At 37.9% G+C, this 16155-nt stretch overlaps 2 protein-coding genes across 4 annotated transcripts; one reads left to right on the forward strand and one right to left on the reverse strand.

Moving 5' to 3' along the window:
* Positions 1-2601: 2601 nt before the first annotated feature.
* LOC133720690 (AP2-like ethylene-responsive transcription factor PLT2) lies at positions 2602-6753 on the forward strand. Its single transcript, XM_062147114.1, has 8 exons — positions 2602-3158; positions 3540-4218; positions 4344-4426; positions 4606-4614; positions 4769-4857; positions 4990-5063; positions 5264-5314; positions 5422-6753. The coding sequence occupies exons 1-8, from the start codon at positions 2867-2869 to the stop codon at positions 6629-6631; spliced, it is 2487 nt and encodes an 828-aa protein (XP_062003098.1). The 5' UTR covers positions 2602-2866; the 3' UTR covers positions 6632-6753.
* A 3998-nt stretch (positions 6754-10751) lies between these two features.
* On the reverse strand, positions 10752-16074 carry LOC133720691 (phospholipase A(1) LCAT3). Of its 3 annotated transcripts, none has more exons than XM_062147115.1 (11): positions 15424-16061; positions 15074-15165; positions 14357-14484; positions 14104-14239; positions 13947-13998; positions 13304-13404; positions 12877-13056; positions 12176-12333; positions 11717-11771; positions 11239-11292; positions 10752-11044 (listed from the first exon to the last, which is right to left on the reverse strand). In XM_062147115.1, exons 1-11 carry the CDS (start codon positions 15641-15643, stop codon positions 10877-10879), a joined length of 1344 nt encoding a protein of 447 aa, XP_062003099.1. In that variant the 5' UTR covers positions 15644-16061; the 3' UTR covers positions 10752-10876. The 3 variants fall into 3 exon arrangements, with proteins under 3 accessions (XP_062003099.1, XP_062003101.1, XP_062003100.1); XM_062147116.1 differs by lacking the exon at positions 11239-11292 and adding an exon at positions 11138-11205 and having other exon boundaries at positions 10905-11044; positions 15424-16070; XM_062147117.1 differs by lacking the exon at positions 11717-11771 and having other exon boundaries at positions 10878-11044; positions 15424-16074.
* Between the last annotated feature and the right edge of the window lie 81 nt (positions 16075-16155).

Here is a 16155-nt window from a genome sequence, read left to right on the forward strand (position 1 = left end):
AAGAGGGCTGCAGGGCGTGATAATTGATTAGATTACCGATGATCCAAGAGCGAGCATTTGTTTATTTAATTAATTAATTAAATTTCACAGTGGCAACAGGCAGGGGTGATTAAATAAATTGTAATTACAGTAGCTAGGTAGAGGGGAAATACCATGTGTTTTACCGTCTTTGATTCCTTTCCTTCCTTCACGGTCAAACTTAGAGAAGGGAAGGTGGTGTTTTTTGAAGCCTTCGAGATCATGAAACTCTCTCCCTTGCTTTCTGCAGCACCACCTCCACTTACATGGTTCCACCCTAGCTAGCTACTCCTTTATTTAAGCGTCTCTCTCTCTCTCTCTCCCTCCCTCCCTCCCATACAGGACAATCAAGATAAGTTCAGGCAAAAATTATACCATGTCACATACAGACGTATGCAAAATTATGGAAGATTAACATATACCAACGTATATATGTCGGTGCAAATGCTTTGCAAATTAGTGAAGTTACCTAATTATAAGATAGCTAGCTAGACCTAAACTCTAATTCCATCAGGTGAAATATCTAAGTTCGAGCAGAGGCCAGGCGTATATAAAATACATATGTTTTAGGCAGAAATTGACAAAAGCTAGCTGAAAATTAATGAAAGATCTGAGAGTCTCGTTTCAACAATATACGAAAGTCTTGTATATAGACGAGTAGTACGTACTTAGATTTTGTTCCAATCTGTCCCGGCCATTAAATGGAATTTAAAAGCTTAGAGAGCTAGGTAGAAAGAGAATGAAATATAATTTCAATTGAATCATGATAGGGAGGGAAGGGAAGGGAAGGACCCGGAAGACAAGGGTTAGTGTCTTCAAATAGGGGTGCAAACCTAACCTCGATCATCTCTTCTCTCTATCTGCGGCGCATGCACTCCACCTATATATAAACCTAATTTGTTTTTTTCTTTCACACTCCCACAGATCGACTGTGCATGTTTATATATAATCTAATGTCTGGAATCCCTTCTGCCCAGTAATAAATATATAGCTTTCCTTTAACTTTGAATATATATGATATTCCCTTTTAATTCTTTTTTTGGTCAATCTAATGCCTGGAATCCCTTCTGCCCAGTAATAAATATATAGCTTTCCTTTAACTTTGAATATATATGTATTCCCTTTTAATTCGAAGAAGAAAAAAATGTGTCGTGTCAGACGACATGCATGAATTATTGTCATATATATGCTGAGTGGATAGCTAGCTAGCTAGAGATCAGACTCACACTCCGTTTGAAGCGGGGGAGCAGATTGATGATGATTAGAGAAATTAGGTAGATAGACCGGGGAAAGATATGCATTTATAATAATTTGAGGAGTCTGTGTATGGATGAAAGGAAGGAATGTGAGGAAGTTATGGGTGCACATTTGTTTAGCTAGCTGGTAGGCAGAGAGAGTCAGTCAGAGATTGAAAGCGAGAGCTGTCCAACATAATGCTGCATTATTATTCTGCTGCTCATATTGCATATATACGCAATGAAGAAAATGAAATTAACTGAAGGAAACCTAGGTCGACTGAGTGATCGAGTCTGAACGATCATAATATAATACAGTATATTATATCAGTATCTGACATGCATGAAATGACTAATGTCCAAGTGGGCATGAATAAATGGGCGTGGGGAGAGGCTGCCTCTGGGTTGTTCATCACACTTTGTCAGATACATATATAATTAATTTGCTTTATTTATATCATCTTTATCTCTCCTCTTCTTAATTTCTAGAGTCTACAGGGTGTTTGTTCATACATGCTTCATAGTAATTAATAAAGAGAACGATCGAAGAGTAGCTAGAGATCAGATACGGATCGATAATCAGATCTGGAAAGAAATTAAGTAGCTGGCTTTGAAGAGAATACAAGGGATCTCAAATATTAGATATATGATAAAAGAAAAACCCTTTTCAACACAGCAAGATCGATGATCAGTACTGGTGCATACTATTTTAGGATTGGATTAAGTACCTTAATTAGTTTATACAGGAATGATATCTCTGTATCTAACAAACACTTAATTGTTTGGTCAATCTAGCTAACATACATACACTTAATTAGTAGTGCAAGGGACTTTCGTCATTTAAAATAAATGCTCGTGTACCTTTTCATTTTTTATTGGTCATTTGTCAGGCAAATACTTAGCAACCGCGCAATACTGGGCACAGTATATTATATGCATGAGAACCCTAGCTACTATACGGCATACTATACACATACAAACATATTGATCTGGGCACCTAATGGTTTTTTTTTTCTTCTGGGAAATTAAGTTTTTGTACAAATTACTATACATATCACCTATGTCGACCTCCTAATTATACCAAACTTAGTATATACATATCTCTTAGAGGCTTTTTAAATTAGAGAAGATCCAAGTGCTGCCCTTAAATTTTAAGTGTTTTGCAGTCCAAGCTAATTAATGAGTGCCCTGAAGATAATCAAGATTGAGGCGCCCCATTTCCTAGTTTTATGATATTAGTGCGGGTCAGAGAGAGAGAGAGAGAGAGAGAGAGAGAGATTTATATATAAATCTTCATTTTGCATTGGAAGCAGAAAACGATTCTCGCATTGTCAAGATTTCTCTTTTTCTCTCTCTGCAAGTTTTTGACCTTTCTTCTTCCTTCACTTTCATTCCCCTGGAAATACATGGATCCTCTCCACTGATCTTTCAGTTTTTCAACTCCACATATCAATCTTCAAGCATGGACCAAACTTATTATTACTCTTTTTGATCTCTCCGTTTGTGTTAGCTTAGTTAGAGACATTCATTCGATCAGTCTGGTCAACAAAATAAACCCACACTGACACCGCCACCGCCCAATAGGTCTTGAAAGAATAAAGTGGGTTGGATCGATGAACATGAACTGGTTGGGTTTCTCTCTTTCCCCTCAAGAACATGATCATGCTCCAATATCACACCAGCTGGCTGACCAAGAGACCTTAGCCTCTCGCCTTGGCTTCAACTCCAATGAAATCCACGGTGCCGGTGGTGGCACTGATGTCTCCGGTGGCGGAAGCAGTGAGTGCTTTGATCTTACTAATTCTGACTCCACTGCTTCTCTCAATCACCACCTCGCTCCATCTATTTTTGGCATACATGAAGCTGCAGCTTTCAACAGGAACAATGATCATATCCACTCCCAAGGTTTGTCTATCATCTCCAAAAACCACTAGCAAGCTAGCTGCTTGCCTGCTAGGCTTTCAGTACAACAAATTAAACCCTAGCCGGTCTGCTTTTTGATCATTCCTGATCAGATATATACATGTATACCTCAAAATACCTCAAGCGTATTCAAACCCTAATTAAAGATTATATAGATTTTTCTATTTCTTTTTTCTATAGAAGCCTTCCATAAAGATCAAAAAATTCAAACCCTAAAAGTATATTGCAATTGAAACTTTTTAATTGCTTTGTTTTGATGAGTATTTTAGTTTTCCTCTTTTTAGTTTTCATCTAATATATTAATTAGTTGTTTCTAATAAATTCTCGAGTACCATGTATTAATAAATTAATTGGGAGACGCAGATTGGAATATGAAGGGTGCTGGTATAAACTCATCAGATAGCAATAACTACAAAAGGACCTCATCTTCAGACCTGTCGACTATGCTAATGGGAAGCAGTACCACTACTAGTACTTCATGCAGCATTATCAGCCAGCAGGCGAACCTTGAAAACCATCATCAACAACTACCAAAGCTTGAAAACTTCCTTGGTCGGCATGATCATGACCGCAGCAGTGCTGGTCATGATTACATGTTTGATATGAATAATGGACCGGGTCCAGTTAGCAGTAATGTTATGAATACTAATACTAATAGTAACAATATTGGGTTGTCCATGATCAAGACGTGGCTGAGAAATCAACCTTCTCAGCCGCGCGATAACCACCATCAGCTGGAGCAGGAGAGCAAGAATAGTAAGGAGAGCAGAAATCAACCACAGAGTAGTCTATCGCTCTCAATGGGTACTGGATCGCTTCAAACAGTTACTACTGCAACTGCAGGTGGTGCTGCTACTGCCGCTACTGGAGAAACTACTTGTTCATCAGATAAGAATACTAAGCAGTCACCAGTGGTGACAGCCACAACAACAACGGGGACTGATACCCAAACTCAAAGTACTGGTGGTGCTATTGAGGCCGTGCCCAGAAAGGCCATTGATACATTTGGCCAGAGGACATCTATATACCGTGGTGTAACCAGGTTGATTAATTAGATCTAGCAATGTGTTCTCATTTATTGTACTTATTTCCATCGTTTTGTATACATAGTGACTTATTATTAACTAAGGATCTTAATTTGGGTGTTACATAAATACTGATGTACAGGCACAGATGGACAGGTAGATATGAAGCCCATCTATGGGATAATAGTTGCCGAAGAGAAGGACAAACTCGCAAGGGAAGGCAAGGTATTTTTCTCGATCTATTGTAGATTAATACTAGGCTCATTTCATGTTTATCTACTTCTAGTCAAGGATACCTCATACGTAACGTATTTTGCATTGAACAACTAATTCTGTTCTTTTCTTTTGTGGGTCTTGATCACATCTGGGTGCTTTTGATCTCATCTCAATGGCTCCAACTGCAGTTTATTTGGGTATGTTCGTACAAAGGAAGAGCTCTTTGCATATAGCTTCTATACAGTCTTCTTCTTCTTTTTTTCTCTCATTTCCTCCCTTTTTATTGTAGAGTTCACTTAAATTTTGATCATATGTTGCTTATGCATGAGTTTATATCGAATCATGATGTAGGTGGTTATGACAAAGAAGACAAAGCCGCTAGAGCTTATGACTTAGCAGCATTGAAATATTGGGGCACCACAACCACTACCAACTTCCCGGTGAGTGCATATATGATATATTCTGGTGTGGTTTAATTATTGTTATTATGTTCATGGGATAATGAGATATATATCTCAAGTGGAGATCGAATATATAATTTGTATATAATATACCTGTAATACTAAATCCAGATCAGTAGCTATGAGAAAGAGATTGATGAAATGAAGCCCATGACAAGACAGGAGTATGTTGCATCTTTGAGGAGGTACGGATACTAATTCCATTCGAATTCCATAATCATCAATTGATCATCATCATCAAATGAAAATGCGGGCAATGGCATCGATCATATAATCAATAATTATAATGAAATCATTTAATTAATTATTAATACTGAAATTTCAATTTGGAGTATAATGAAATCGAGAACACATGCATATAATCAAAGTAAATTTGTCGGTGCAGAAAGAGTAGCGGATTTTCTCGGGGTGCATCCATTTATCGTGGGGTGACAAGGTAACACAAGAACTCTAATTACATATATCTGACGATATATGTTTGCTGTCTTACTTGGGGTAATAAGGTAACATATTGTTGTGAATTTGGATATGCAAACAATATAGGCACCACCAGCATGGGAGATGGCAAGCAAGGATTGGAAGAGTTGCAGGGAACAAAGATTTGTACCTAGGAACTTTCAGCACCCAAGAGGAAGCAGCGGAGGCATATGACATTGCTGCCATAAAGTTCCGAGGACTAAATGCAGTAACCAACTTTGACATGAGCAGATATGATGTCAAGTCCATTCTGGAGAGCAGCGCATTGCCCATCACTACTGGTGCCACTGCAAAGCGATTGAAAGATGTTCAGCAGCAGCAGCCGCCTCCTCCTGCAGATCATCATCATCAGATCATGTTGTCGTCTGTGCTGGATCATCACGGACAGATGATCAGATCCTCATCATCAACAGAACATGACATCATGAGCAATGTGTACTCAGCATATGGATCTTATGGGGCCCAGCAGGGGTGCAGTTGGCCAACTCTTGCATTCAACCAAGCCCAAGCTCAAGCAGCTGCTGCTGCTCATCAAGCGCCTTTTGCCGCTGGCATCAATGGCATGCAGTTGCACTACTCGCCGTATGGATATGGATATGGTAATGCACATGCACAGAGGGTTTGGTGCAAGCAAGAGCAAGATACTAATTCAAATCAGGAAAGCAGCTTTCATCATCAGGATGATGATCATCTTCGTCAACAACTCCAGTTGGGAGGTACCCACAATTTCTTTCATGACCATGATCAGCAGCAGCAACAGCAGACTAGTGGCCTTATGGGTCTAATGGATTCTTCAGCAGCATCTATGGAACACAGCTCGGGTTCAAATTCTGTCATATATAGTGGTGGAGATCACCATGGTAATAATAATGGGTATGGAAGCAGTACTACAGGGACTGGTGGTGGCTATATAATGCCCATGGTTATGAGTACAGTTGTAGCCAATGATGACCAAAATCAAGCTGATGGAAATAATAACGATATCAATGGTTTTGGAGATGGTGATGATCAGGAGGCCAATATTAAGGCGCAGCAGCTTGGTTATGATCATCATCATCAAAATATGTTTCTTGGTTCAAGTAGTACTACAGATCCCGCTTATCAGCATCACGCAAGCAACAGGAACTTGTATTATCATCTTCCAGTACAGGATGATCAGCATGAATCGTCGTCAGCGGCAGTAGCTACTAGTAGAACTACAGATAACATGAATTGGGTCCCAACAGCTGTTCCAACTCTTGCTCATCCTACTTTTACAGTCTGGAACGACACATAGCTAGACTATATATGTTCCATGTAGGGAGTAGCTATTAGTGATCCAGTAGCTAGCTAGCTAGGGAAACAAGATGTATACACTGAAATTTCTAATTCGATCTGATTGTTGATTCGTTCTTCTTATTATGCGCTTCGATAGCTAGACTACTTAATTTTTCCGGTTTGTGTCGAGTACTGTCCAGCATGCGGAATTTTAAGGGTGTAGGTGGCTAAAGATTGGAATTATAGCATGCGAGACGGATGAGAGTATGAAATTCATAATTTTTTTTTTTGGAGTACGTACAAATTTTATTTTTTTTATGTGAAATTGAAATCTCGAACGTAAGAATTTTTGTTTAGTTAAAGGGTTGTTAGTTTTAGGGTAAAAAAATATTGAGGTGCCATTAATGTTAAAACTATTAATTAAAGGTTGTAATTAGTTTTAGGGTTTACGTGTTTGCGGTAAACATCCTTTTGTTTAGCTTTCATATACGTACACGATCGATATGCATGCTATTGGTCGCTTAACTGATAACTATTTGCCTCTTTAATAAGCCATATATACATGTATTTACACATGAAACACGGCCTGCATGTACATACACAGGTTTAGTTACATGCAACTTGCGTATATTACTCTGTATAGTTTTTTCGGTTTATAAGTGAAGACTTAAGAGTACAAGAAGGAAAAAGGATATTTATACGTAGGTTAGGGCATGACCACTGAATGGAGAAAGTACCGAGGAGAGTTTCACAGATAAGAGCCAAAACAAGTTGTGTGGGAACTGGGATTAGTGTGTCAGGTCAAAAAAGAAAACTAAAGACTGGGATTGCGCGCATTGGAGAAATCAGCGGAGGAGCACCCGTGCTTTCTCGGGAAGAAGACACCCTGCAACTGCAACTGCAATTGCATGAATCATGATGCGACTCACTCGCACTGTACAGAAATAGAATCAAATCCATCCATCCTCCCATAAGCTAACTGGTCCTAGGTTTGCTCATTCTCCTCTCTTTCTTTCTAGGGCTTTTCATTAAATTACTCACATTGAAACCCTAAACCCTAGTAATTAAACTCACTCTTTGTTAATCGGGATTCCAACCTTTTGACCATTGACCATGCACCGGCTCTCCCTCCCTCCCTCTCCCTCCCTCCTTTTCATAATTCGGTCTTGTTCTTTTCAATAATTTGTCTTAGATTACAACCAACCAATATAAGAGCATCGATGATGCATATTTGGTGCAGCATCAAACCAACAACACCCGTACAGAAAGAATATCTTTTCATTAAATAAATTTCACTGATCGAGTTTTAAAAAGAAAAAAGAAAAAAAGAGAAAGAACTACGAGCTAGGTGGAAGTGATGGTTTTCGACTAGAAGAGAGAAAAGAAGAGGAAGGAGGGGTATAGAAATGGGAACACCCTCTACCGACGACGTTTGTGGTTGGCAAAAGTTTATTTTTTCAATTTAAGAAAATATAGAATAAAATTTGAAATTACAACATTCTAGTCACATTTAACATGCTTTTTCATTAACGTTGAATTTTAACATATGGAAGGCTAGTTTTTATTTAGGATTAATTTCAGTTTACCCTCCTGAGGTTTGGGGGTGTCATCATTTCACCCCCTGTACTTTCAATTTTGAATTTTTACCCCCTAAACTTTTCAATTTCAATCAGCCGTGTCCAATTTCTACTATTCTGTTCAAATTGGACGTTAAGTTTGACTTTTGAGGGCTAAAATGGTCATTTCAACATAAAAAAATTTAAAAAAATTAAAAATTAAAAAAAATTCTGTTTTTAGTTTTTTTTTTTTTTTTTTTTAATTTTGTCTTCAACCTATACACCACAAGTTACAATAGGGTTATAAAAACAAAAAAATACTCTAGGTGGTTGAAAGCCGCTCCCTGGTCTACGATATTTGTGATATATCTCTGATAAAGTAAAGAATTTTAGGATATATCCCCAATAAAGTGAAGAAATATTTGTAAAAAATAATTTTACACTTTTATCTGTAAATAAATATCTGTATATCTCCAATAAAGTGAAGAAATATCGGTGTAAAATCATTTTTGGTCTATGATATTTGTGATATATCTCCAATAAATTGAAGAATTTTATAATATATCCCCAATAAAGTGAAGAAATATCTGTAAAATATGATTTTACACTTTATCTGTAAATATCTGTATATCCCCAATAAAGTGAATAAATATTTGTGTAAAATCATTTTTTACAGATATTTATTTACAGATAAAGTGTAAAATTATTTTTTACAAATATTTCTTCACTTTATTGGGGATATATCCTAAAATTCTTTAATTTATCAGAGATATATCACAAATATCGTAGACCAGCGAGTGGCTTTCAACCACCTAGAGTATTTTTTTGTTTTTATAAACCTATTATAACTTGTGGTGTATAGGTTGAAGATAAAATAATAATAAAAAAAGTAAAAAACAGAAATTTTTTTATTTTTATTTTTTTTTATTTTTTTTTATGTTGAAATGACCATTTTAGCCCTCAAAAGTCAAACTTAAAGTCCAATTTGGACGGAATAGTAGAAATTGGACACGGCTGATTGAAATTGGAAAGTTTAGGGGGTAAAAATTCAAAATTGAAAGTACAGGGGGTGAAATGATGACACCCCCAAACCTCAGGGGGGTAAACTGAAATTAATCCTTTTATTTAACACAGGCTAGTTTTTATTCCAATGATAAAAAATTGCTCATTATAGCACATAGTTTATGTGGAAGATGGCATGTTGCAACTTTCTTGTGATCTTTGGACAGGTAAATGAGGAAGGATAAAGTCCCAGAGAAAAAAGCCTTATGCCTGTACGCATGGTCACAGGAAGTAATAGTGATGAACTATAGAAACAAAAGGAAGGTGGGCGATGACGAATTCGTCGTAGGTCCTTACACCTTACTTGGTTTAATTCTTATACCAAGAGTACAACTCCCGAATTTGAGCTATAACAATAGAAGCCACATTCAGCGGGAAACGTTTGAAAGCCTGATTTTTTTTTTTTTTTTTTTTGAGACTACTTTTTTTTTGTTTGAGAAATAGATAACTTCATTATTTTATCCATGGCCAGAAGGCACATACATCACATGTTGTTTCATACCAACCGTACTAGATGACACAAACCGCCAAACAAATGACAAGTGACCCTCATTGTAGAATACGCACACTTATTAAAGTGCCTAGCTAAATGTTCAAAACCCAAACTATCTAAGTTCTTGCTATAGCAACCCTACTCACTTAGAGACCTCAATTGGTGTACGACTAGAGAAGCTAACTTACATAGCATCAGACTCTAAAACAAATGCTAGGTACCAGGCCGGCCCACACCAAGCACAACTAGAGAACCAGCCCAAACGAGCCCAGGCCGAAGAGAGGAGGGAAAAATGGGCCGAAGCAAAGAGCCCAACCCACTACCCCATACCCATGCCCCCACACCCAGACTAGCAAGAGCCGGAACCCTAGTGATCCTGCCGGAGCCGCAGCTGCCGCCGAGTCAGTCCGGTGGTCGCCCTCCCCGAACAGCCATGGCCTCCATACTGCGCACCAATCCTGCTGGTATTCCGCCGCTACAAACAACCTAGTTCGAGTCAAGGAAGATCCGCTCGCCCCTCCGGCAGACTGACGCAGCGCCTCCAATCTCAGGCTGTCGCCACAGGCAGATCAACACTGCCTTTCCTCCGCAAGGTCCCCTGCGATCACTCCCCAGAAACCGAGGGTACGTAACTCCAAAAGCGGAGCTCGAGATCAACCACCGCTGCTTCGCTCACGGGTTCTGACGACTCGACACCAAAGCGTCCTTCTCACAACCGGAGGATCCTCGGAACCGCCGCCGTGCTTCTGCACAAAACCGAGGGTTTTGGCCTGGGTGCTCCGAGAAAACAGGAGCTTTTTAAGAGGTTTTTGAGACTACTTTAGTTTGGCACATATCAAGCATATATACCAAACAGATGAACAATTGCTTACTATAGCAATGATTTTTGTGAAATATAGCATGTTGCAAATTTCTTGAGGTTTTCTTTAAGGGCAACGAAATAAACTGCACCCCTGCCTGGAAGTAATAGTTTTCAACTAAAAGAGAAATAAAGGGGGAAAAATTGGAACAACAGGCTATCGGAGACCTTGATTTTAAACCATTTTTCAATTTAAAAATCATAGAATAAATATCGGGATTACGGAACAAAGAATTTGTATCACGTTATGACAATATGGTCCTGTAGTCCTGTACTACACTGCGAACCAATATTTCATTCCCTCACAGGCTTATCTGAAACTCTGGATGTCTTGGAATGTATGTTGACCTTCTGCTCAACTCCCAACCACTTCTTGATATGTTGAAAAACCGTTTTGTCACTTAATAGTTCCCGGTGTCTTGCAGCTATTGCTACTCTTTCAACTGCAGCAAATCCATCTGCCTGCGCAATACAAAGAAACAAGTTTAATTCACTCCAATGCAGGCCGGAACCATTATCAAACTTGCTCCAATGCAAGAAACACTAGTAACTTACAAATAAAGCTGTCATAGCCAGAGTATGGCTTAACACTGGCTAGAAAGTAGAAACCTAAGAATACAAGTCTGCAACATAATATGAAAAGTCAGATACAACACCTTTGCTGATTCAGCAGAAACTGTTTCATCTCCATCCACATAAGAATACTGAGGCTGAAACAGACAAATTATGTAAATCACAAATGAGTCAAGCGCCAAAGATAAAAAAATTTACAACCAAGGGACAGGGTGCATAAAAATACTAATACCAAAAGGACTGACCACTTCACAATTCTATTTGAGCATAATCATTGAGCCTAAGGGACAAAGTAGATCTACGGTGCGTAAACAAAAGTAAGAGTTACTATTTGATAAGTAGCATTGTTTTAAGCATATAATAAAGTTGTTATATGGGATAGCATCATCAAGACTTAGACATCATTTTTCATTAATAAGGCTCTTGGTACCGAAATACCAATGATGAGGCTGATAATCACAGATCAAAGGAGAGATGATCTAGGCTGTTTTAAGTTTGAATCCTTAATACTTCACACATGACTCACAGAAAATTTAATAGTTCCAACAATAAATAATTTACCATTGAATGGCATATTTCAGACAAGTCTTCAATTGGAGATGCCTTCGAGCCATAACTGCATTAGTAAATGATTATATATGTTTGAGATCCCCTTACTGACTTAATAAATTGCAACTTGATGAATACAGAAAACAGAAAGATGAAGAACAGAAAGTAATACATATGTACTGCTAGTCACTGTTTATAGTTCATTTCATTTTCACAAACTTTAGTGCCAAGGACATACAAAAAATAAATGCATGTTATTCTTGACAGCCATTACTCTGGAAGATCTGCAGTCTAGTGTCAGTTTTATCAAGTAAAATTAACTTAGAAATAGCTGACAGTCATACCAGTTCGAAACCCTGATCACATGTCATTGTTTTGATTTAAATCTGGGTTTAGCAGCTAGTTACTTGTGGATTTTTTTCTTTGAGCAAACAAAACTACCATAGTTCAGATACCAGATTTCTTACATACCAAACATCAAAAGGTGTGTCAAAGGATATTCCATAAATGTTATAGAAGCAGACTCCATCTGGTAGTTTGGCATTGTTGAGAACTTGGCGAGTCTCGGCAGCCCATCTGGAAATAGCAAAGTTAAATGGCAAAGCTACAGTTTTACCATCATAAGTTAGCTGCAATGAAAGAGAGTGACATAAGCTCTGGCTATTAAGGCGGGAAAGTAGTAACAAGTTTACATTGAGATTCAAACTAAAAATTGCATCCCAGATACAGGAAATGTTCAAGCAGAGGAATATAGACGTTGTTTGCCAGAGACTGAAAAGGTGAACAGTATACCTAGCCAATCAACTATTGTCCACTGTCATGTGATTAAAATTACAATATTGAATCATGCTGATTAAGGAAGGGTATACCTCATGCTATGTTGGCAATTGAATTCATATCCGCTAACTACAAAAGTTGTTCAATTGCTAGTACAGTGTATCCTTATCAACTACAAAAATTGTTTGAGCTATGATAATGATTTAGTGATAGATTTGGTCTGAGATTTTTTTTTTCCTAAATACAGTTGAATACCGCACCAGAAGCAAGCAACAGCATGGCCGCATGAGTGAATGACACAAAAAAACAAGTCAAAATTGCAAACTCAGATGCTTTGACACAGAAATTTTGAAACTTTTCGAGTTTCCTAGCCAGATTAAGCTGAAAAACTGTACCTCATTATGTCTCAATGCTTCTCTAAACAAAGTAATACTTTCAACAGGACCATAAGATTCCAGTTCAATAGAAGTTTCCCCATCCTTAGAATGCTTCCTCCAAACCTGAATTTCCGGCTGCCTTTTCCAATTAAAATCTGGATTGGCCAACATCTCGTAGATTGATGGACACTCAACCAACTATATTCGAAAGACAAGTATATAGACTGTTAGCTGTCAATATGCTCAAACCGTGTCGAAGAAAATTCACATGTCAGGAAACAATTTATTGTTTTTTGACTCGAAATTTATTTATTCTAAAGTAGTTGGAATTGTTGTTAATTGCATAGAACTCATTCACAGCATGTTATGCATGCATACTTTCATTTGAGATAGTGGTTTACCAAGAAAGCTGATAAACTGAAGCCAATTAAGCTTAATATATTACCAGCTGGTGCATAGTCCACCTTGATACAAAAAAAAAGCTTTCCAAGCCTTCAACAAACTGCAGTCCAGTTAAAAGAGAATCATTGATGCATCCTGGTGCACCTGTAAAGTGTGTGTCATAATCAATATTCAAGGATGAAGCATCAAGAAAACAATTAAAGAGATAACTGAAATTCTAAAAAGTTGGGTTGGTAAATTGTTGAGGTCATCCAACAGTGGGCTCAAACTCTTCCCAGAACTGTTGCAAATGCCTGTACGTGTTTCTTTACCTTTATGGTTATCTAAAGCATCACAATTTGAATAATTTTTCAAAAATAAGGACAAAATATATGTCTGTTTATGGGTGTGAGGGAGGCAGGAAGGAGGGGCTTCAGCAAAACCAAATACTTCAACTTCCAGTCTGGGAAACTTTGTTGTTTCTGACACACTAAATAGTGTCTACATATTTCAAGCAAGTAATGGATTTGATGATAACTAACAAGATAAAACAAAATTCACTAAAAACGGCAAAAATAAGTAAAGAAAACCCCTATTGTGATTTTGACCGAAAACACAAAGAGGGGAGATCTAATGCAACTCTCTACACCTGAGAACATTCAATGGACAGATTTCAAGAACTTAACAAATGGCACGCGCGAAACTACCTTGAAAAGGGCAACCGATGCAAATCCATTTACTCACATACTTTGAAAAGGCCTGCAGGTGAATGATTTAGAATAAATGGTTATGCCTCTTTTGAGATGGAACTGTTTATATATTTGGCCCCACATTCACCAAGTCACTAAAAGACGGTATGCACACCTCACGATGAAGTGACATAAAACACATGACTAGCAGTCCACCCATTGAATGCGAAATTATATTTACTTTTCTACCCCCAGAAGCCTTGTAAGCAGTTTCCAATTTCACTTTAAGATCTTCCATTAACTTTTCAATTCTGCCAACATAATCGCCATGGTAGTCAGACATAGTGATAGTTAAATACCTAAAGTAGTCACTAGAATACCATAGTAATTGTAATAGAAACTAGGCAGGAACAGAAATAACCAGTTACCTGTTGCTTTGTCGGAAATCATAGCCATATCCAAACAATGTGGTTCCCTTCTTATAGCCACAACCCACAAGCATATTTATCATATCATGAAAATAGTATACCTCTTTCAAATGTATGCATTTCACAAACTGGAAACATGGAGAGAGATATAACCATCACGATGTTTTAGGGTAAGTATCCAGCATAATAAAGGACAATATCTAGTTTCTTAAAATAATGAAGAAGGAAAGATGAAATAAGCAAACCTATATGTTCTGAGGTGGGTTTAGAGTCTATGATAAAAGAAAAAGAAAGGTTTCCCAATAATGCTGGCCACTATAAAGATAGTGTTCATTAGATGCAATTAGATAGACTTCAACCATCAGTCAATACCTACTAATTCCAAATAATGTACACAAGAAAAATGTAAGTAGTGACAGGCAGATGGATTCTTCAGTTTTAAGTCCAAAATCATGTTTGATGATGAGCAAGAAGCAGAAGAAAATGATTGTTTCTTTTTAAAGGCAACTAGTTAGAATTTTGTTAAACAGAAGACTCGTTTGACATCAATTCTGTAATATCCATTACAGTTGAATCTGTGCTTGTCATCAAGACAGAGAAGTTGAAGAGTCAAAAGGTCTTTTCATGGTTTCGCAGAAGAAAAAAAATGGAAACTTTATTGGAATCATAACAAAACAAGTAACAGTCGACAGAGAAGAGTAAGTAATATTCTCTCACCGGGGACGGGTCTAGAATATCAATTGCATAGAGGCCATAATCATCATCTGGGACAACAATTTCATTGTCTTTGTCTAAAGTTTCTGTATAACCTGGAAATTAGGCAAATATACTTTGATAAGTTTTACAACAAAACTTGAAAGATTAGCAATTTAATTTTGAATGAGTTGGTTACAACATAGATGAGTTTTGATCATAATAATGTGAGTGTGTATGTTGTGCTGATTGATCATTCACATTAGAAACTAAACCAACAGTCTCCAATTCTGACCAACCAAAAAAAAAAAAAAAACAGAGGCTAGAGAGAGAATGTTCAATGTTGTAGATGAAAAATGAATAGTGCAGAGAACCTGTTTTGGGATTATAGAGAGACCAGAGTTTCTTCCTGAATTCTAAGTCAGCCAATAGGATCCGTACCCAGACCCGAGTGTCGAAGCCCAGTTTTTTCCGTTTAGAAGTTAGAATGGAACCTCCGATTCCGGAAATGAGCAGGACCGGCTCCAGGTCCAGGTCGTCGTCGGAACTCCGGTGGTGGTGGTCGTCGTCGAAACAGGGGCAGAAGCACAGCATCGCTAAGCGAGGATCGAGTGAGAACCGACACTGCCGTTGCCGTTACTTTTATTCTCTTACAAAATTTCAAAAGTCTCCATCTTTCGACGCGAACAAGACGAAAATATAATTCGCAATTAGGCCCTTCAACTTTAAATATATTAGAAAATTTCACGCTTTTCTTACTTAATCTGGCACCTTCCTTCACTCGGTAGATAGATGGCCCATTCTGTTTTGTGTTTGGTAACTAATTATTCAATTTTGCGACCATGAAACTCTGCCCTTAATTTCTTATGGGAGGGGGAAGTAGTTGGGAAGCTAACGGGGAATGGAGGGAGGGGTCAGAGCCCGGACCAAAGAGTACCACCTAACAGTCTAACCAAGCAAGGACTCGGTGGCACTTGGGCTCAACCGAAGAACAAAACACCAAACCAACCAACAGATACAGAGATAGAGACCAGAAACTCGCATCTACAAATAAGATTGGGATGTGATGTTTCTTTTCTTTGTGAGGTATACTGGAATGCTACTGA

Source organism: Rosa rugosa, chromosome 7 (genome assembly GCF_958449725.1).
Source record: "Rosa rugosa chromosome 7, drRosRugo1.1, whole genome shotgun sequence".
In the NCBI taxonomy this organism is placed as follows: Eukaryota; Viridiplantae; Streptophyta; class Magnoliopsida; order Rosales; family Rosaceae; genus Rosa; species Rosa rugosa.

What these genes read in the sequence shown, in the direction of transcription:
- LOC133720691 (XM_062147115.1), bottom strand. Translation starts at nt 15,643, where the DNA reads ATGCTGTGCTTCTGCCCCTGTTTCGACGACGACCACCACCACCGGAGT. An exon ending in AAGCATTGAGACATAATGAG is followed by an intron (nt 12,334 to 12,876) that starts GTACAGTTTTTC and finishes CTTTCATTGCAG; the next exon opens with CTAACTTATGATGGTAAAAC. An exon ending in CTGAAATATGCCATTCAATG is followed by an intron (nt 11,293 to 11,716) that starts GTAAATTATTTA and finishes TGTCTGTTTCAG; the next exon opens with CCTCAGTATTCTTATGTGGA.
- LOC133720690 (XM_062147114.1), top strand. Translation starts at nt 2,867, where the DNA reads ATGAACATGAACTGGTTGGGTTTCTCTCTTTCCCCTCAAGAACATGAT. An exon ending in TGATCATATCCACTCCCAAG is followed by an intron (nt 3,159 to 3,539) that starts GTTTGTCTATCA and finishes TGGGAGACGCAG; the next exon opens with ATTGGAATATGAAGGGTGCT. An exon ending in TATGTTGCATCTTTGAGGAG is followed by an intron (nt 5,064 to 5,263) that starts GTACGGATACTA and finishes TTGTCGGTGCAG; the next exon opens with AAAGAGTAGCGGATTTTCTC.